At 34.8% G+C, this 22,441-nt stretch overlaps 1 protein-coding gene across 1 annotated transcript in view; it reads right to left on the bottom strand.

Annotated features, from left to right (window-relative positions):
* Positions 1 to 14,682, bottom strand: part of LOC123535245 (sodium-dependent proline transporter-like) — a 30,863-nt gene extending 16,181 nt beyond the window's left edge. The window contains exons 1-3 of the mRNA XM_045317832.2: positions 14,307 to 14,682; positions 2,609 to 2,740; positions 1,244 to 1,574 (exon numbers count right to left, since the gene is read on the bottom strand). Of these exons, the coding sequence (XP_045173767.2) occupies positions 1,244 to 1,574; positions 2,609 to 2,740; positions 14,307 to 14,667 (824 nt within the window). The 5' untranslated portion in view covers positions 14,668 to 14,682. The remainder of the gene's footprint in view (positions 1 to 1,243; positions 1,575 to 2,608; positions 2,741 to 14,306) is intronic.
* Between the last annotated feature and the right edge of the window lie 7,759 nt (positions 14,683 to 22,441).

Genomic DNA, 22,441 nt, shown 5'->3' with positions numbered 1-22,441 from the left:
CTCTTGAGAAAACTAATTTGATCACGCTACGCCCCTGAATAGTTGTCAAGTTATTGTCCTTTTAAAATAATAGTGGTGTTCAATTTATTTCGAAATATTACAGGGGTATTGAAAAATTAAAGCAGCTGTTCACATATATATGCAATACAAAAACAGATTTAATTAAAACTAATTAGGTACTTTTACATGTGTATTTAAATTATTAGTCTATTACATCATAATTCAATTCATATACAAATAGACAGATTGCGCTTTGAATGAGACAGTTTATATTTCGGCTCGTTTTGCCAGGTCGTGTGGCATCGCCAACACGACAGCAAGACATGGCATGAACGAGGCAACATACAGTACTAGAAAAGAGATTTATGTAGAATTTAAACGAGTTTCAATCTGTAAACAAAAAAGCTTATATAAAAATAGTTTTTTGTTGAAGTATGGAAAGATCTAACGTTGTTTACAATACCATTTTTTTTCTCTTAGTTTTAGTAAATAAAATACCATTATACTGTAAAGCGCAAATTCAAACCCTTACCATGCTGTAGGCATAGGAAATAGAGATCAATATAATTGCAACTTTACTAATCCTACCAGGTGTTCTGTGTTACAAAAGTGCTTCTATTGTGACATTTTGATACAAGCAAAACTGTATTATCTGCACTATTATTTACTTACTGGTACATCATTTTATTATTGGCTTGTTAAAAGTTAATTTTTTACCATATGTAAGTTGACAGAATCATAGGAACCATGTTTTGAGGGGTAAATCAAACACAAATAAATAAATCCTAAATATTTCTGTTGAGCAAAAAAGTATGATATTGTGTCTAAAACAGTTTTCATTTTCCACTCAATTGTGTAATTGCAAGGGAAGTAAACTAATAGATATCTCTGCTTATAAGTTTTATCTCAAGGCAAGAGTTGTCATTCTTTGTGGATCACAACTTTAAATTAAAAATTGAAACTTCTGTTATTGATATTAACCAAACTATCATAAACTTCACATTTGTGAAATCATTTTTGGTTATTTCAAAGACTTGGGAATCAATTTCTAGACTTTATTTAATGTATTACTGTCATTGAAAATTTTAGTAAATTCTGCCTTTGCGACCAGTGTAGATCATGATCTGCACTGTTCGCCATTCAGTCAGTATCTTTTAACAGTTAATGGCACAGTCCAAATTGGAAGATGAACAAGTTCAGTATAGAAAATTAGCATGGTAAGGGCTAAAGAAAACAGACTCACTGCCAAAACTCTTCAGCAGCAGACATTTCAGTTCCGGTTACGTTATGATGTACAGAAAGATCTGTTTTTGGTCCGCCTGCCCATGCAGACGACGTCATGTTGGCGCCATTCCCGCTGCCATTTTGTAAATCGACAAGTACTAAAGCGTTGCTGTTCCTTGAAACCAAATTTCGATTACTTTTACAAAAAGGCGTGTTCCAGTCATTGTCACAATGACTCCATGGTATTGGATCCTGGAATGCGTAGAGTATACACTGTCCAATCCAACACCGGAATATGCTCGAACCAACCATATAGACACCATATCCTACAGAAACAGTGATTCCAACACCTGAAAGAGAAATACAATCGTTAAACATATCAAGTTATATGACCTTTTTATTATTTCTTCTAAATTGTATGACCTTTGTTTTTCATTAACACATGTACTAGATCTTCCATACATATGTTATCAGTATGAAAGAAATTGTTGTTTCAATATTACATTCATCGCGAAAAAGACTTGACGGTAGTGTCAATATTTACAAATACCATTTAAATTAGTCGTAAAGTACTACATTTATAATGAGATTTTATGTAAGTCGAACTTTTTCATTACACATGCGTTGTCCAATTTATTAAATGCCTACGAATTTTCTGCCTGAAATATAACATGATTTTCACCACCTGTATTCAACTCCCATCGGATACGGAAAAGTATTCAATAGTTAGACTATTTGCGTTAGTTTTTATGATGTTTTTTATTACAGATCTGGTGCAGTCGATCGTTCTGCGCATGTCACAAAAATCATCATCATCGGCGCGCACGGCAAAAATACGCAATTTTTTCATGTCCACACGCATTTAATTTATAATATGTAAAATATACTGACTAAAGGTTAGGGTTATGATTACCATGGTTTCAATATATATATACATTTAAGATACTTTTCGTTCAAATTGCTTGAATCCGGCATATACTATAGTCTGTATATCACATGCGCACCAGATCTGTTTTAGTCACAGTTTTAGTTTTAACGTCACATATGATGTTACAAATGACGTAATGATGACGTTCCATGCGTCAAACGTTCGCCGTTTGAAACGAGTTCTTAGTCTTATTTACTTCAGTAAAATTGTCAAATTTGAATGACATAACACAAAAAATAAGTGTATAATAAAAGAGTCATTAAAGCAGTACATTGTTCTACAATGATGCCTCCGGCTCTCTTGAATTCTACCAGGCCGGATCACACTTGGCGCATGCACCTCGTAAGATTCAGGCCTTCAAAATCCACCCGAGCCGAATACAACATTGCAGATCAAGGCTCTGTTATAATAACCCTATTGTTTCACTAATATAAAACTTCGTGTAGTCCATATTACCTCTAAACAAAGGGCTGATATCCCAGATTCTATATGGTCCTCGACCGGCAAATTTCCCAATGGAATATTCAAGAAAATACAATGGAATCCCGCAGACTATTACCATGACAACGTACGGTATAAGGAAAGCACCTGAAAATGAAATCACTTGTATTCTAAAGCATTGTTTAAGGTAGTGCTGCACGTTTGATAAACCGAAAGTGATGGCGTAACGTCATTGATAAACCGGAAGTGATTCGGCGACCGGAAAGAAAATCATTTTATGAATAACTGGCAACCTGTGAGTAAATTTATTACAACTGCACTGTTACTATCTGTAAAATCTGATATTAAAACAACTGAGACGTTAAATAATTCAAAATAGTGTCTTAAAATTATATAGCTTGAAATATGCGGTTTACTTTAATCATGATCAAGTATCCCAAAAAATAAGGACACGGACCTATACATTTATTTCACCATATCATAGGTCATACGTTTATTTACGACTGTGAAAAGTTTTATTAAGAATCTACACTGTACAGAAAAATTTCTATTCTCGAAAATGTTATAAAAGTTGTAATTTTCCCACAGACTCCCATTATAAAAACTGCGTAAGGTCCAAATTTTTCAAATCAATATAGCAAAAAAAAAAGAAGAAAAAACCGAGAAAAAAAAAGAAAGAACAAGAGCTGTCTCCATAGGATGACACATGCCCCCGATGGCACTTTGAATGAATAGTTATGGCCGATGTTAGAGTTTAGGACCTTTGACCTACGGACCTGGGTCTTGCGTGCGACACATCGTCTTACTGTGGTACACATTCATGCCAAGTTATTTGAAAATCCATCCATGGATGACAAAGATATGGACCGGACACGCCCATCAATGCACTATCCTTTAACGTCTAAGTGTGACCTTGACCTTTGAGCTACGGACTCATGAGGAAGAATTGACCTCATGACCGATATCTTAGAAAATCAGGGGAGACAACAGCTATATGGTATTGGTAACGGGTGACCGGCATTGCGATGTCGATATCTGTTGCCTCCGGCAGGAGCGTGCCTGCATGATTTTGAACTGTACGCCAGAAAGACGAACAGCATAACTATGAGCCAAACAGCGAAGCTGCGACTGGTATGGAGTAGGTCTCGATTGGATTGTGTTTACAAGTGTGTTCTAGATTTTCTTGTTATCGTTTTTGAAATCATCGTAATGTTTACATTTCATGCATGACTTCTGCATCCACATTTTGACAGTTTTTCATAAATGCGTCTACCCATACATTGCGAAATGCCAGGTTTTATCCAATAATCATTGATATATCTTTCTCACACGAAAGTAAACATTTTCTAGAAAACGTAAACAACATCTAATTTTTGCACACGAAAATTCAAACTGCGTAAAAGCGAGTTATTTCGGTATCCTGATCTGGATGTAGATTGATATATTTAATTGCACGTCGATATTGATTGTGACCTCGGATGACTGAAGCATTTTTGTTCACCCTTTGCATGCTTAAGTACCAATGTTTTACTAAGGGCCTCTATGGCCGACTGGTTAAGGTCGCTAACATTGAACCACTTGCACCTGCGGTGCTAACAGTGTTTTTTTGACATCGCTGTCTGTTTGTATGCGTGCGTACAGGAGTGCGTATGTATTTCTACTTAAGGCGGGCCTGTTTGGCGATGGGTGGCTCTGGCTGTATTTGCCTTATGCTTGCAAGGAATCTGCCCGTACCTTTTCCAAGATAATTACAGGAACAAATAAATCTATTTCAAAAACGAATTTGATAAATCTCATGCAGATGATATTGTTAAAGGAAGAACTTGAAATAGCCGCCTAACTCTCTTTAGGCTTTACATTTTATTGCATTTTTTCACACTTTAAGTAAGCTTTTTCATTTTCCCGGTGTTGAATTTGATTGTACGCACAGGCGTATCGGCGTATGCCCAGGTACGCCCCTATCCGGGTATCATCACCTGGATGTTTATTTCAATTTCAAGAGGTTTTCCATAACTGACATGCACTTTTAGTTACAAGGTATGTAAAAGAAGCAGCTTTTCGTAAGAAATTAAAAAAGTCATTTTTACCATTACAATATTTAATATGTAGTTTCTTAAATGTTATTTTGTATTTTTGTCTTTCAAGTCACAAAATATCAATAAATAAAACAAATAAATTTTAGAATTGACATTGTAAAATCATGTCGATTTATAATAGTTAATACTGCTCTTTCTTTTCTGTGTGACATGTTGTATATATATTATATGTTATCAAATGTTTCAGACCCCAGGTTAAAATCCTGATAATGACCTTGTTAGATTTTTACAACCACGTCCAGTTTTTAATCACAAAAGTACATATACAAGTTGTGTTTTTTGAAAACGGTTGATTACAATTTGTACTATTACATGTATAGAGTTTATTTTATTTTTTTTTTTTTACTATAAAATGGTTAAATATCATATCAATATATCAATTAAGTAATTCTTTATATATCGGGAAAGTAAGAAATTAAATGAATCGAAAATTATGGTATGTTTGTAGAATAAATAAAAGGGGGACTTGTGTCACCCTTGGTTAAATTGATCATTTTCTCTTTCCTTTAAAAAATATTAGCATCAGCGTGGTATTTTGCCATATTCAATGTGAAAATAACTACACAAATTTTACCAAACTGTTGCAAAATAATAATTAAAAAAAAAATGACGCGAAAAAGTAAAATGGCATTATAATTAAAGTCAAAACGTATTTATAGCCTTATCAGTGTTGTATATGTCTTTGTTGTTTTAACGCTCCTTATTTAGTGGTTATTGGGGGCCAATAAAACGGTTATTTACGAGTGATGGATCAACAATTTCTATCACCTTTCATTACAGTATAGAAATGACATTCATGTAAAATCATTTCAAATTGAGCATGTACAATCAATTATGAAAGTTTCATAATGACGATTTTCATGATAACTGAAAAAAAAATAATGAAACCAGTTCAAATTGTCACGAAAGTAAAATTATATTTCCACACAATGAAAAAAAAAATGATCATGATCATTGTTTTCTAATTTCATAAAAAGTTAGTTGATATCGTGAAAACATACGTATTGCTGATGCAGTTTTTGCAGCACTGACTTGAATGTTTTATTAATGTGTTTTATATGTATAGCCTCTTACAAATCTGTATAGATTGGCTTTGTGTTACATGTACTTGTACATTTTATATATGTTCATGTATATACTAAGATGAGACTCAAATAAAATGTTTGAATTGAATTGATATCTTTATATTTATCTTGCATTCATGGAAAATTTATCTGTTATCATCCTTTCTCGTTTCATATTTAATTGACATACATTGTAATTGGCATAACTGACACTGATGTTTAAAGAAAATTAAAAAAAGTAAGAAAAACAACGTAAGAAGAAATACGCATCTCTTTCTTTTTAGAACTAGGATATTAACTGCAATATTTAATTGAATTTCTCATGTTATAATTTGTGATATTAACACAGAAGGAATTATTCGCGAAATAAAATTAATTTAAAACTTACACTCATTGTGTCGAATAAAACATTCAATCGTAAATTTACTAAACTGATTAAATCATTTACTTTAACCTATTGATCACGATACCGCATGTTCACGCGACATTGATATGTCGTCTGCACATAACGCTACAACAACAACTTCGCACTGAAGATGAATATTCCTCAAAATCAGTGAAAATTAACCGTCTGAGAACGAATCAAATTTTTATTTTACAAAAATGAAATAGATATCATTCAAAAGATAAATTTATTGAGAGTAGGAAATCATTTGCACCTAAGCTTACATATCAATGGTTTTATCCAAAAAATTGCTTTTAAGAAACGCATGTATGAGATTTTTACAGATTTTATATGGAAAATAGAAGGGAAAAAATGACGAAACGATGGCATTAAACATCATGTCAGGAACGAATCAAAAATAAAAATAAATTTAATTAAAAAATACCGTGTGATGAATCAAATGTTAAACTTTAGAAATATTTTTGCACCTAAGGTTTCTTATTTTTAGTAATTTTGTTATTAAGTGAAATGTGTACACGCCCTTCTTATTTCTATATAGAAAATCTGAACGCTATCGACTATTGGCCGGAGGAATATTCTTCGGTATGTGGGTCTTGCGCGCGACACGTCGTCTTACTGTGGTACACATTCATGCCAAGTTATTTGAAAATTCATCCATGGATGACAAAGATATGGACCGGACACGCCCATCAATGCACTATCCTTTAACGTCTAAGTGTGACCTTGACCTTTGAGCTACGGACCTGGGTCTTGCGCGCGACACGTCGTCTTACTGTGGTACACATTCATGCCAAGTTATTTGAAAATCCATCCATGGATGACAAAGATATGGACCGGACACGAAAATTGCGGACAGACTGACAGACCGACAGACTGACAGACGGTTCAAAAACTATATGCCTCCCTTCGGGGGCATAAAAAGGAAAAAAGAAAAAAAAACAAGCACACAACCATAAAAATTAGAGTTTGATCCAATTCTACTATGTAGAAAAAATTTCGATCTGAACGGGCAGAACTATCTTAAATAGAAACAACGAATATGATCAAACAATTAATACATGTTGACGTCACGTCGACTTATTTATTTGGCCCCATAGAGTGCTACCAACTTTGTTCTACTATTTTATATAAAGGACGTTTCACAATCAAAATGGTATAATAATGCGGAAAAGAACTCACTAGACGTCTTTGCATTTCTAAGTTATTCTGCTGGACGTGTTACCTCATATTTGCGCGTTCACGTCACGTCGGCGTCATGCATGCGCCATGCCATAGTGCTTATCTATTACATAAAATGCACATAATAATCGACGCAGAATACTGAAAGACCATATTTTTACATCTAAACACTCCAAAGGGGTAAGTTCACTAATGGTCAAAATTTGCCCAATCTCAGAAACAGATAAATTACACACATGTGATAGAGCAATATATATTCTGTTCAAATACCTGACTCATTTCCAGCTGAAGGACATCATAATGGTTGCTATGGCAACAATGCTAACTACCTTAAAATCCGTTTTTACTGCAAAATTGGCATTTAATAATGTGTTACTAAACAACAAACACTGCTGTTATAAACATTAACAACACAACACTGATGAATTGCAAGTTGCTTCGATTTCCATCCCATCTTAGGTTATGTTGCTATGGTAACCATGCATATTTGAGACAAAACATTGTTTCAGTTCTCATTATTACAACAGTAGATGCCCTATACAAAATTAAGCAGACTATAACTTGTCATGAAATAATTATCAGAATGATTTGTAAAATAGCAGACAGTCAAATAATTTGATGTTGTCATGGTAACAACAATGTCAATATCATTGAAATTTCACTTAGAGCTAAATTACCCCTTTTTCTCGATCCTAGGATCTTCAGTAAGTGAAGCGATCGCCCTACCACTGAGTCACATGGACTACCAACAGTTACACGTGTAAAACTAATATATATTTCTAATTGGCTCTACCTATAACTGTCGTCTGTCATTTCCGGCGGAAAAACAATTTGTGTGAGTTTTTATATGGTGTTCGTTATTGGGGTATACATTTTATGACATAATATTTTATACTTATTTACATTTTAAATGAAATTAAGGCGATTCCAGAATTAACTGTATGGGTGTGCCGGACGGCAATTGAATTGACGGGTGGTGGGGTCCACTGTAAAATCATAGTATGGGTGGTGGGGTCCATCAGAAAAGTGAAATTATTCTCGTTTCGAAATTATCAGGTTGTACGGTAATTTATTGATCTTGTTTGGCGGGAATTTAGAACGGGGTTTTCGTGGTAATTCGGGGGTATTTAAGCGTTACACAGGTGTAGTCGTCACTTGAGGCTAGAATTTTGACAGCAATACACATCAGGACCCACCCACCCTCCCTTATTTGAAGCTGAACTAAACTATTTAATGGACCATGGATATATCAGAGACTTATAGCTTTATCGCTTTATAAAATAAGAATTATTGTGATCCGACTTTAGAATAATTAATTACACTGTTCATTTGGATTCAAAAACATGAATAATATACATTTAGAATCATAATTTTAAATAATAGTTTCGGAAAGCTGAGTATTTTAGTTTTGAATAACACGTTTGTACGATTACTAAAAGTATGTGTTAGTTTCGTTTCAGAATATCTTAAAGAATCAAGCTTACAATCCATGCCAAAGCCTGATGGGTACAACAAGAGGAAATCCACACTATAGAAATGTCGTATTTACTCCGCGAAAAATGTAAAGATATTTGCTGTCAAAATACATAGTCTAAACCTATACTGAATCTGTTTTGTTCTGATAATTGAGATTAGAGAATAATTGATTTACTCACAGCTTTAGTGTGAGTAATCATAATTATGGGTGGTGGTCCTCAGAAAAATCGTCTTTATGGGTGGTGGGTTGAGGTTGTAAAAATATAATAAATATGGGTGGGCGTGTGTTTGATCACCTCTCTTAATAACTTACGGATATTTTCCTTTCTTTTTAACTCGAAGTCGCTACTTTACTGATCGCGATACACGGAACGCAATTTTTACATCACTAATGTAAAAAATATTATCATTTTTATTTCTGTTCATTAAATATTTCATTTTTCTGTCTCGTTCCCGTTGAATTAACAGTCAGCGTCATTAATCGCCGAAAGTTTGTCCATCAACATTTCCTGACGTAATAGAATCGAGTCACTGATTATGTACGATACCTCGCACTTCTGTAGAATTCAATAAAACCCGTGATGGCCGATTGATAATGTTAATGCAACATATGCCTGTCTCACCGTCAGTCCATTGTGTTTTAGAATATATATTGCTTTCTAGTTATTCTCAAAAGGCTTGTTACAGTTAAAAACGTGCTCATAGCCATTTTAGCCATTTTATGACGAACGTTTTCTACACAATTTGTTCTGTACGCATAATTCGTGAAGCACTAGAGAATCAAGATAACTATATAGTTGAATAAGAAAATACCATGCGGGAAAAAAAGTTCCGCCGACCGGATTCGAACTCAGTATCTTTCGGTTATTACGACAGCGCCGTTATCATCTGGGCTACATATCCATGCAGGATATAGGTAAAGAAACATAATGATAATCCAGTACAATATAAGGTAAACATTGGAAAGTAAACACAATATGACGTCACTGTCAGGTATCCCTGGTCTGATAGTAGAATGAAGCTAAATGAAACCGAGGCAGGCCGAACCGAAAACATGCGAGAATTCAGTAAAAAAAAAAATGCATGAAGATCAGTCGAAATTTTTCATGTTCGCACAAATATTTTAAACGGGTGTATAGATTCCACTTAAAATCGTATTTAATAAATCAATGCTACCGATTTCATTATTCAGTGCCGACGTAAATAACATATCGTCATCATCCATATTTGCCTCGGGTATTTCAATATATTTGTGAAGCACTAGCCGATTAGGAAACCTTATTTACAAGAAAATGTGTAAGTCGCTAGGAAAACCAACATCATAATATTCCCAACAATAATTCTCGTTTATAAATAATTATGGGAAGTCACTAATGTCGCACACAATCATATTTAATGCAGTATTACCCAAATGTTTCTTTACTGTTATATGTGGCCTTACATGTAATTGAACTATTTAAACTGTTCATGCGCGGTTTATCTATTTTTCTGTCGAATTGTTCAGTTAATTCACATGCGTATCACTGCAAAGTTAAACTATAAAATAGTGAACATCAATTTCTTTAAAATACTTGCATGATTTATGTTGAACATGATTAAAGACAAAAGCCACGTGTACATTTGATTTGCAAGGTGAACTTATCTTCTAATAATTTCCAATCATATTTTGCCCACACTTTAATGCAAATGATAGACAGACCTATCAGAAATAAGTGCATTCTTGCAGTTTAAAGTATTAATGACAAAGCCAACATCGTAAAAAAAACTTTTTTTAAACTTATTTTACGTGGAAGTAAAATAAATGTGACCTGCGTAGTATGTCATATCTTTTCCTAAACCTTACCATTCTTAATTATTTCCATTATACGTTAAACAGTATGTGGACAAAAAGATCACACGAGTTGTTACTTTAGCGTTTAGCCATTTAAAGGCACTGACCTCCAGATTTTCGCTTAACGTTTGGTCATATTTTGAACATTAGTACACGAGATTTGTTTCTAATCTGTCTTAAAATGCAATTCAAGAGAGAGAGAGAGAGAGAGAGAGAGAGAAAAAAAGCATATTCGAGTTGGGAATCAAACCCGGGCCGTCGCGGCAATAAAAATTTTCCTGCGGTCCCTGATCAATACACCACTGAGAAATATGCGCATAACGGTCGTTAAATAAATATAAAGGCACTTTACCTACAGTGTACCGATATTTTGAACGAAAAAATCGCAAAATCAACTAATTCTTAGGTGTTTTTTATAACATATTCTGTCAGTATCTAAGTTTTAAAACCTTAAGAAATATAGCAATAGTTTTCTGATATCTAATTTTTTCTTATTTGTTGTCGTACGATCTGGAGGTCAGTGCCTTTAAAACAAGTTTACTAAAACATGTTCTGTGTGAAATCTATATTCTAAAACCGGTTGACAAAATTTCCATAAATCATGTCCAAAGAAATGACAAGCCTTATCGGCGTCGGGGCATGATACCCGTATGTTTTAATGACTCGACATGATTCTTCCGAAACCATATTTCAGTAGAAACTGCTAGATCGATGTATACATTTTCGTACATTGTTCGGAAGATTTTCCTAATGTTTGGTTGAGCACACTTACATATGTGAACGTTAAGATGGAAACGTGAATAATAAAAGAATGAATATGCGTAAATATCGGGCCTTCTTGATAGAACCGGAAGCAGACGTTTCTTCTTTGCATTTTGCCGGGAAAACTGCACGTGCCTTCAATGATGCTCCTTCGGTAATGACCGCGTGCTTATAGAAAATTAAGTATTAACGTTATATTTTCGCGTCACCAGAAACATTAATGTGTTAAAACTTTCATGTAATTGTAAACAAAATGCTCTATAACCAAACGACAATGCATGCTTAAAAGCTTATATTTATATCGTGTATGTAGATCTACGTCCGTGACAGGCTCTTACAATATTTTTCATTCGAGTTCTTAATATTATATTTATGTGTTCAGCTTTTAAAAATACAGGATGTTTACGTTTAAACACTAACAGGCATGTGATGACGATTGTTTCACCGGTAAACGAACATGATTTACGGATGAGCTTATAAATCAGATGGGTGGGGTATAGACATTTTTCTGCTCCACTTGGAAACGTATTTTATCAAATGTCAGCATCAGCGCATTTGTGTACCAAACTTATACATACACCATTTTGTTGGTATTTAAATAACCTTTCACTGATACAAATATTTTTTTGGTACACGGATGCGCTGATACTGAATGATTCGCCTGAACAATAAAAAATAGCGAAAATTCAGGTTTTTTTGCGAAACTAGGGTTGGATTGAAGCGATGTAAATATTCACATACTGTGGATAGAACTGATCTATTAATGTTTTTGAGAAGCTCTAAGGTTAGTCTGTTTGAAAAAAGACTTAAATGATATTTTTTAAGTATTTAATATATTTGGAATTACAGGGCAAAATAGTACGGTTAGTGAACTTACCCCTTTGTTATTCGCCGCCTATAGAAAGCCACTCGGCTACGCTCCCGACAACATGTTCCAAAGGTGTATCACCTCTTCGTATTTTAGATGAATATTTTAAAGATACAAATACTTTATCTTACCTCTTTAGTTGCTGCCATAATGCAAACCGCCAAATTTATCCCTTTCCAAGCATGTCCTGTGCCATAAATCAAACCGCCAAATATCTCCCATTCCAAAAGCATGTCTTATACAAATAGACATAATTTACCTACTCCGTTCCTATATGCCATAAATGGAAACCGACAAATATCCCCGATTCCAAAAGCATGTCCTATATGAATATATATAATTTACTTCCTCCGTTCCTACTTGCCATAAATGGAAACCGCCAAATATCTCCCATTCCAAGAGCATGTACTATATAAATAGGTATAATTTACTTCTTCCGTTCCTATATGCCATAAATCAAACCGCTAAATATCTCCTATTCCAAAAGCATGTCCTATACAAATAGACATAATTTACCTACTCCGTTCCTATATGCTATAAATGGAAACCGACAAATATCTCCCATTCCAAGAGCATGTCCTATATGAATATATATAATTTACTTCCTCCGTTCCTACTTGCCATAAATGGAAACCGCCAAATATCTCCCATTCCAAGAGCATGTACTATATAAATAGATATAATTTACTTCCTCCGTTCCTATACGCCATAAATGAAACCGCCAAATATCTCCCATTCCAAGAGCATGTCCTATATAAATAGATATAATTTACCTCCTCCGTTCCTATATGCCATATATGAGACTGCCAAACATCTCCCATTCCAAGAGCATGTCCTATATAAATGGACATAATTTATCTCCTCCGTTCTTAGATGTCATAAATTAAAACCGCCAGATATCTCCCATTCCAAGAGCATGTCCTATTAAAAAGATATAATTTACTTCCTCCGTTCCTATATGCCATAAATGAAACTGCAAAATATATCCCATTGCAAGAACATGTCCTATACAAACAGACATAATTTATCTTCTCCGTTCCTATATGCCATAAATTCCAAAAGCATGTCTTATACAAATAGACATAATTTACCTACTCCGTTCCTATATGCCATAAATGGAAACCGACAAATATCTCCCATTCCAAAAGCATGTCCTATATGAATATATATAATTTACTTCCTCCGTTCCTACTTGCCATAAATGGAAACCGCCAAATATCTCCCATTCCAAGAGCATGTACTATATAAATAGGTATAATTTACTTCTTCCGTTCCTATATGCCATAAATCAAACCGCTAAATATCTCCTATTCCAAAAGCATGTCCTATACAAATAGACATAATTTACCTACTCCGTTCCTATATGCTATAAATGGAAACCGACAAATATCTCCCATTCCAAGAGCATGTCCTATATGAATATATATAATTTACTTCCTCCGTTCCTACTTGCCATAAATGGAAACCGCCAAATATCTCCCATTCCAAGAGCATGTACTATATAAATAGATATAATTTACTTCCTCCGTTCCTATACGCCATAAATGAAACCGCCAAATATCTCCCATTCCAAGAGCATGTCCTATATAAATAGATATAATTTACCTCCTCCGTTCCTATATGCCATATATGAGACTGCCAAACATCTCCCATTCCAAGAGCATGTCCTATATAAATGGACATAATTTATCTCCTCCGTTCTTAGATGTCATAAATTAAAACCGCCAGATATCTCCCATTCCAAGAGCATGTCCTATTAAAAAGATATAATTTACTTCCTCCGTTCCTATATGCCATAAATGAAACTGCAAAATATATCCCATTGCAAGAACATGTCCTATACAAACAGACATAATTTATCTTCTCCGTTCCTATATGCCATAAATGAAACCGCCAAATATCCACCATTTAAAAAACAGGTCCTATATAAATAGACATAATTTACCTCCTCCGTTCCTATATGCCATAAATGGAAACCGCCAAATATCTCCCATTTAAAAAACAGTTCCTATATGAATAGACATAATTTACCTCCTCCATTCCTATATGCCATAAATGGAAACCGCCAAATATCTCCCATTCCAAGAGCATATCCTATAAGCGTCAAATAAGAGCTGAATGTTGACGAAAATTGGTATGGTTTTCTTTGATCTTGTTGTGGTGCGGTTTTCTCGACAGATTCCATGCTGTTTGAATTATTTGTCTGGATTTCAATAGGCTTCAACTGAGGCAGACTCACTACACCTGATGTTCTTAAAGATGTTTCACTGGTAAATCGTACTGTATAACATATATATCCGATGTGTATTAAATGGTTATATTTACGCCAATGACTGCCGTGGGCTGTTTCTGTTAAAGGGTGATACCAATATTTTAAATCAAATGCATGCATTATCTAAGCCATTTACAAAATTTATTCAGGAACTGGATGGAAGTTCAGAAATTGCACGATGGTATTATGTGGCACTGGATGCATGCAGATATGAAATTGACAATACTTTTGGACGAGTACCCATTAAAAAGCATTCGACAAGCTAAAATCAAATATATTACGTATTATACAGGAAAAATTTAAATGGCGAAATTTTGTTTTTGTTTTTGTTTTTGTAAAAGCTAATGAGTGATATTATATCATGAGATTTGTGGAGGACACATTATACTGGTGTACCATCGACCGGTTGCGTAATTGCACGCTAAGAAAGCAAGGTAAAAAGTCTCCATTTGGTTCAAAAGCTTCGGGTTGTTTTTTTTTCGTTGTTTTTAGGTTAGAAGATATTAAATATTTCCGTTACTGTTTTCTATGTAAAAGTTACAATGTATATCATGTTTTTATAAGCATTACCAGCCTTTCACTTCTAGACTACACTTGTATTGAATGTTTGTCTTTCGACAAGAGTTGAATATAATGCAATAAAACCACGGTCACGCGATTGGGATTCATAACCAATTTCGCCACATATGATTCTCATATGAGAATGTTCTGTAAATATGACATTAATTAAAGAAACCTGAAAAAATATTTTCACACCACAAGAAAGGGTTTAATTTGTGTCTTGTGTAAAACGTGTACCCTCCTTTAGTATCTTGTCGTTTTAGCAATAAATCAAAACGAATATGAAATTGAAAAATGAATGGGCATGAGATTGTGTATCTATTGAATAAATATCCAGTTAACTTATTATCAGTTAAAATCAAACATCTTTATGAGAGTAAACTGAATATGTACCCGAATTTACATCAATGCAAGTTACTTAATATTGACTACGAATCTTACCGTTGGCAAGCTATAGTGCATTTTATTTGACATGGCGTGGCGTGGTTTCACGACAGTCCACTACATTATTGTGCAGGGTATGTAGTACATGTTACCAATGCAGCGTTGAAATTTAGTCGTTGGTTATGGGAGATATTGCTCTACCTATTTTGCACGTGTTTTGAGATTACCATTACTTGCATAAGTCAGAGATTAACTCCGCCCCGCTAGGTCGAATAAAGCGCATTATTTTTTATAGCTCTGAAGAATAATCTATAAGCAAGGGTTATGTAAATCTTATATTGTTTTTATCAAGGTTCCTTATTAAAATGGTTTTATTCAAACCAAAAAAAAACTGACGCTACTTCTTTCTGAAATAAATCTTACTGGATTTTGGAGAGAAAAGACAATTTTTTAATTCTAAATCATCTTGTTTTCGGTAACATACGCATAGGATCAAAAGTAAAAAAAATGGGAGTTACTCTTCTATAAAGACTTAGAAAAATAGACTAGGAATAATAGGATGGGATAGTTTAAGTTCAAAGTGTAAAGAATCAAAACATAATTACTTTTTCTTTTGGGAAAATATTTTAAGTAAAGTTTAATATAAAAATGATTGTTTTGGTTTTTCTGCTTCTGCAATTAGATACACTTGAGACATTCGTGCAAATTTTTATTCAACATAGTGAAAGGCTAATAAGGTGATTACAAATAAATGTTTCAAAGGGGTTTTTATTAGTTCTTATGGCAATTTTCCAGCTTCGACGGTGAAGAAAACCCCCTTGTGCCCCTCCGGGCATTATTTCAGACGCGAGTACTTTGGTAGAAGTACTGACCTTCCGTAAGCCAGCTAGATGACTTTCCCCTTGAACGAAATCTACACTGCAAGCGAGAATTCGAATCCATAGCAGTTAAGAGTAAGCAATTCGAAATCTGTGGCCTTAACCATGCATTCAGCAAATGTAGCCTATGGAACGCCTAAACTGCCTTTGCGTGATAATTATTAGTTCGTCATGTGCCATTTCCAATATATTCTGTACAAATCATAATTTGTTATGTAGATAAAGCAGTTTGTTATGTACATTTGCTAGTTTGTCCTGTACATATTTTAGTTGTGCTGTGCATTCACTAGATTGTGCTGTACAATTAGTAGATCGCCATGTGCATTTTCTAATATATTCGGTACAAATCATAATTTGTTATGTAGATATTGCAGTTTGTTATGTATATTTAATAGTTTGTCCTGTACATATTTTAGTTGGTTCTGTGCATTCACTAGTTTGTGCTGTACAATTAATAGATCGTTATGTGCATTTTCCAACATATTCGGTACAAATCATAATTTGTTATGTAGATAAAGCAGTTTGTTATGTACATTTACTAGTTTGTCCGGTACATTTCTTAGTTTGTTTATTTCTTAGAATATGTTGGTACATACATACGTACCTACTCGTAAAGTACTCGTAAAGTGCACATAACAAATCGTAAACCCCTAGTACCGCATCGTGAAAGAAATCGTAAGAACTCGTAAACACATCGTAAACACATCGTATTAAATCGTAAAACAAAGTCTTTACGATACATTTACGAGCGCTTACGAGTGGTTTACGTGTTGTTTACGATACTAACGACTTGTTACGAGCTCTTTACGAGCACTTTTCGAGCTATTCACTGATAATTCAAATCGCGGACGATCGTAAGAAATTTTTGACTTGTCAAAAATATTACCTCAACGTTCACGATTGCCTATTTACAACTACCGACGAGCTATTTACGATTGCGTGCGACTGCCTACGAGTTGGCAAATCGTAAGAAATCGTAAGAAAAACTCGTGGATGTGAAGGGGTATTAGTGGTCATGTTAGTGGTGAACCATTCATATGAAGAAAAAACAATATTTAGATAGAAGATATATCACGAAAGTTACACCGAGTAGCTTAAACAAATCACAGTACCTGTTGAATATTAAATGTTTAAATTTTATTGCAAAGTCAGTTTTTGATCAACGAGATATCATTATGTAAATCTGAAAGAAGACTTTTGTGAAGAAATAGCCATAATCTTATTGACGTAGTCACTCACCAGTGACATATAATGATCTGTCGAACTTCTCACGTCTTTATGGTATTGTAAGCAATAAAAGGAGGCCAGGCTTGGAGGTCTCATAAGCGGTCAATAAGTTATTTATTGACCTCTTCTAAACAATGGAGCCGGTAGGTAATTTTTGAAATTTGTGCAGCACAACCTTTTTTTCTAAGCTAATTATTTCTATGCCAAGGGCTGTAATTTTGGGTAGCAAGCAAACCCTTAAGTGCTAAACTTCAACGTATGTCCTTATTATTACATGAATCATACGATTGATTGCAAAGGGTTTTCATACTGGACAACTTGTTTTGATGTTTGGTATCCAGGGCACTTGCTCTCAGTATTACTATACAGTCAAATATAGGTTGCTGCTTGATGACCTAGTTAAGTGATATTACGAGATATATTCCATGTATCGAATATCAAAGAAGCTGTTACTGTAAGTAATGGTCAGTAAGTTTTTATGGTAGCATAACGTCCTTTAACAACTGAGCCCGCACCATGAAAAAACCAACATAGGTGGCATTGCGACCAGCATGGATCCAGACAGCCAAGGCATCCTGGCAGGGATCCATGCTGTTCCCCCCCCCCCCCCCCCGCCTAACGGTTTTCTCTAATTGCAATTGGCTTTTGAAGCGAAAAAGCATGGTCGTGGTCCCAGAATGCGCGGAAGCGCAGGCTGTGTCTGGGGATCCATGCTGGGTCGACAAATTACACTATGTTGGTTTTCTCATTGTGCGACTCAATTACACTTTTTCACATGCAGCAAAACCTGTCTTAATTAAGCTATTAGCCATGGAAGCAATTCAATATGAAACGCCAATAAATAATACAGGTTCAAATTGTATGCTGGTGACAGGAAAGGCGTACCGGCGCAGTAACATCAGAAACAATTCAACACCCTTTTTACAATATTTACAAATTTTATTTACATATGAGATTATTAACACTGAAATAGATATGAAAGAAAAAAAAACTGAGTATATTAAAGAAAAAAATGTTCAGATCTCAGATTCAAGCTGCTTATAGTCATTTCTAATCTGACCGTGATGGACACAGGTCTTTTAATGTAATTGAGAACTTTAGTCGCACAAAAAACACATAGCTTCTAAAATTCAGTCCTTTAAACCCGGAATACGTTGATTCCGTGTGGCTCACCTATTGGTGGTAGGTGATTGCATCCCTGAGTGACTTCTGAGGTAACAAAAATTTTATTTCCCATCGTTCCTTTGCGGTTTACGGACAATCATGGGGACGAAAGACTCTGCGTTGGGGAATATCACATCCATGGGGCGATGTGAAGACAAAGTGAACTCGGGCTTTGTACTTCGGGTTATGCATCACCAGGAAAAATCGGTCTGGCGGAAGAGCTAAAAATATATTACATATGGTAAGCACCATAGCAAAACAAATAAGTCAGGGGCATAAAAAACTGCTCCTTTGGGTAACCATACTACGTGGCTACCATAATAATCGTGCTACTTATACAAAATATAAGTGCTACTAAGTTCAGGACGTCACGTGATTAAAATACGTCACTAATTACTTCCATTATTACAAAATTACTTACATAAAAGAACTAAAGTTAAAGTATGAAAAAATATGAAAAAGTATATGATGATAACATAATAGATACGGACATGATAAACTGCAAGCTATTATTTACAACTATAAATTAACAAAATTCCATTTGTAAATTAAACGTTATATCATAGGCTGGCATCCATTATAATATCTAATGCCATATACTAAAACGGAACCATTGTATGGGGTATGCAATCAGACTGGCCACACAATGACATATCACAAATAATTTATTAATACATGTACTAGACTTGCAATAGCATTTTTATACATAAACCATTACAATGCAGTATTTTGCGATTCATAATTAACAAAATGTTTGCCATACGGTTTTGAAACAGTGCTTTACAATTTATCACGATACAAATTTCAGTATAAATCTAAATCTTATTATAAAACGAAACATTTTAGATTCCTCTTTCTAAATAATTTACAAAAGTCTGGAAAAAAAAATTAATAAATCATCCTAACATACGAAACTAGCAAAACAAAAATCAATGCCGAAAGTAAAATCTTTAAGACTCTGTAGAATGAACAAAAATTTACCAAATAAATATCGTTTAATGTAAAAACTATCTCAAAAAATCTAACAAATAAATTTATTACCTCGATCGAGCATTAAATTTCTAGAGACAAAAAATTCAGACATAGTTCGTCTATAAATTCGTAAGGTTGGTGTGCGGCAAGGCATATCTAGTCCAGTCTATTTAAAGGTAATGTCCGCCAAATACTAAATTTCTGGGATTCACGGCTAAGGCCGTGGACTCCGACTATTGTCTTTTCCAGGGATTCACGATATAACGGGGAATTAACTACTTTGGGCGCGAATTTTACATTGACAATTTGAGGCGCCCATTATAGTCGGTTTTGGGGATAAAAACTTAAATTACTGAAGTTTTAAAATATCACTGTCTTATTACTGAAACAGAATTTATATGGACAATTTACATGGAAATTTAAGTTATGAAATACAGAAAACCAAATGGAGGTCTTTCATGCGTGAAATCTGGACCTTTACCTCAACACTCAAAATTTACAAAAAGATGATGCAATACCTGCATTTACTCTACAAGTTTAAAATAAGGCCGTATGTCAATTTGTGACACACGTCCCCCCCTTAAAAAAGAAAATTTATAATTTTCTTAAATGAAAACAAAATTGGCATACTGCCAACATAGCAACACAACAAAAAAAAACACGCTGTCCACTATCTGTACACCTTATATAGCCACCTGTCTACATCTACTTAAATTAATTGCGCCTACATTTTCTCTACCAGGAATTGCTCTAATACTGGATCCTATATGGCTTGTAATGCCAATGCCCCCATCTACATCAGCCTGGATTGCTAAGTTTCGCTTTATTCAAATAAATCTGTTGAGCGGCTGATGATCCTGTCTCTAATTCACAAAGGTCTTTACCGAACAATCCGTGTGAAATTGGCTACTGACCATTACTATCGCTAAACATCTTCTCTATCACTGAGTATTTTGCTCCTAGGTAGCTAATTTTCTACTAGGCATACGCTACAGGTATTTCTCTCCATCACTTTCTGGAGCATACTGAGCCTAAACCTAAATCTGGGCTTCACTCTCAATATAAAAGATATGATCTCCCAAATCTGGCAACTTCAAAATAGGCGGACCCATTAAGTTAGCCTTCAAAGTCTGATAAGGACTTTTTCTTGACTTTCTCCCACCTCTTCAAGATTGGCTGACCCTTTTTCGTCAAATTCTGTGGCGGGGAACGCAATGGCACCGACATTGGATAAAACTTAAACAAGGATCCAATAGAAGTTTCGCATACAAATATATTATCTGTCAAAACTTTGCGAAAATTGTCTAACAAAATCTATATTCCTGTTTCTTTCTCTGGTAACTCTCGATTTATCTCTACATCTTAGTTCGTGTCTGTACCATGCTTTATTGGACCAAAAACTATATCCTTTTCTACTCTACTCGAAAACTCATCACTACTTTCATTCGGATCTAATCTGTCATTAATCTCTTTGAGCCTTCCTCTACAATAGCTGCTCCAACCTTACTTAAATACCCATATCTGGTATAGACTTACTATCATCCTTCCTTTCCCCCACCCCCCAAAACCCCCCCAGTTACTGTTTCAGCATGATTTGCATGAAACGTTTTCAACTTTCCGGTCTAACATCTATTCCTGGACATCTAGTCTATTTAACTACCTTACTACTACGTTTGTAAGGACCCTTTCCAATGTACAAAACTTATTATGTTTGTAGGTAACAATAACAAGTTATCCCTTACACTGCCTTAAAACTTCCTATCTCTGCCTTCCTATTGTAATACTTCTTGTGTTCTAGCACTACTTTTTGCTCACTGTTGCTGAGCTATCTTACACGAAATCCTCCACTTTTCTTGCAAATCCATAACATACTGGTAAGGGGTTTGTAACCTCATCATTCTCCGTCTTACAGCCATAACTTCTCTTAGCACAGTTATCGGTCCACGGATTGTTCTGCCGGTAAGTAACTCAAAGGGAGAAACTCTTTTCAAACTTTCTTGCGGAACGTCACGGTAAGCAAAACAAACATTTAGCATTCAAATACCTTCCAATCTCTAGGTCTCTCAACTACACATACGCTTCAAACATCTGCTTTAAACTAACCGTTAAAACGTTCTCTACTTAAACCGTTACACATAGGGTGATCGGTGTTTGTAGTTACTGCCTTAATGACATAACCTACTAAATTCTGCCATAAGGCTCTGGACGTAAACTGCGATCAAAATCGGTGGTAAGCAATCTCTTGCACTCCTATCTAAATCTTCTTACATATCTACTAATGCCTCTGCTACTCTCTCAGTTTCAATACTAGGTAAGTGTATAGCTTCTGGATATTCTAAGTAGCTTAATCTACCATAGTCAAAAAATGGTACTCTGGTTTTTCCTATCAGTCATAGGTTCGATCGGACCAACGATATCGACAGAACTCTCTTAAACGGAGTATCAATCAAAGGCATTATTCTACGGAACTTTACTTACTCTACCCTTAGCTACTAGTACGTTGGACAAATACTACATGACTGGCAGTACCTCCTAACCTCTGCCCTTACTCCTGCGGCCAGTAAAATTCGCCTATTCCCTATCACTAGTTTTCCTTATACCTAAATGGCATTGACAGTAACACGAATCATGTGCAACTTTTTTTTTTCAAGTTTCTCTAAGACATTTAGGAAACAATCTGATGTCTACTTTTTGGTCTAAATTCTGGG

The sequence above is a fragment of the Mercenaria mercenaria genome, chromosome 12, assembly GCF_021730395.1.
Source record: "Mercenaria mercenaria strain notata chromosome 12, MADL_Memer_1, whole genome shotgun sequence".
NCBI classification, from domain to species: Eukaryota; Metazoa; Mollusca; class Bivalvia; order Venerida; family Veneridae; genus Mercenaria; species Mercenaria mercenaria.
The sequence above is the reverse complement of the archived record's forward strand: the minus strand, read 5'-3'. Positions and strand labels throughout refer to the sequence as shown.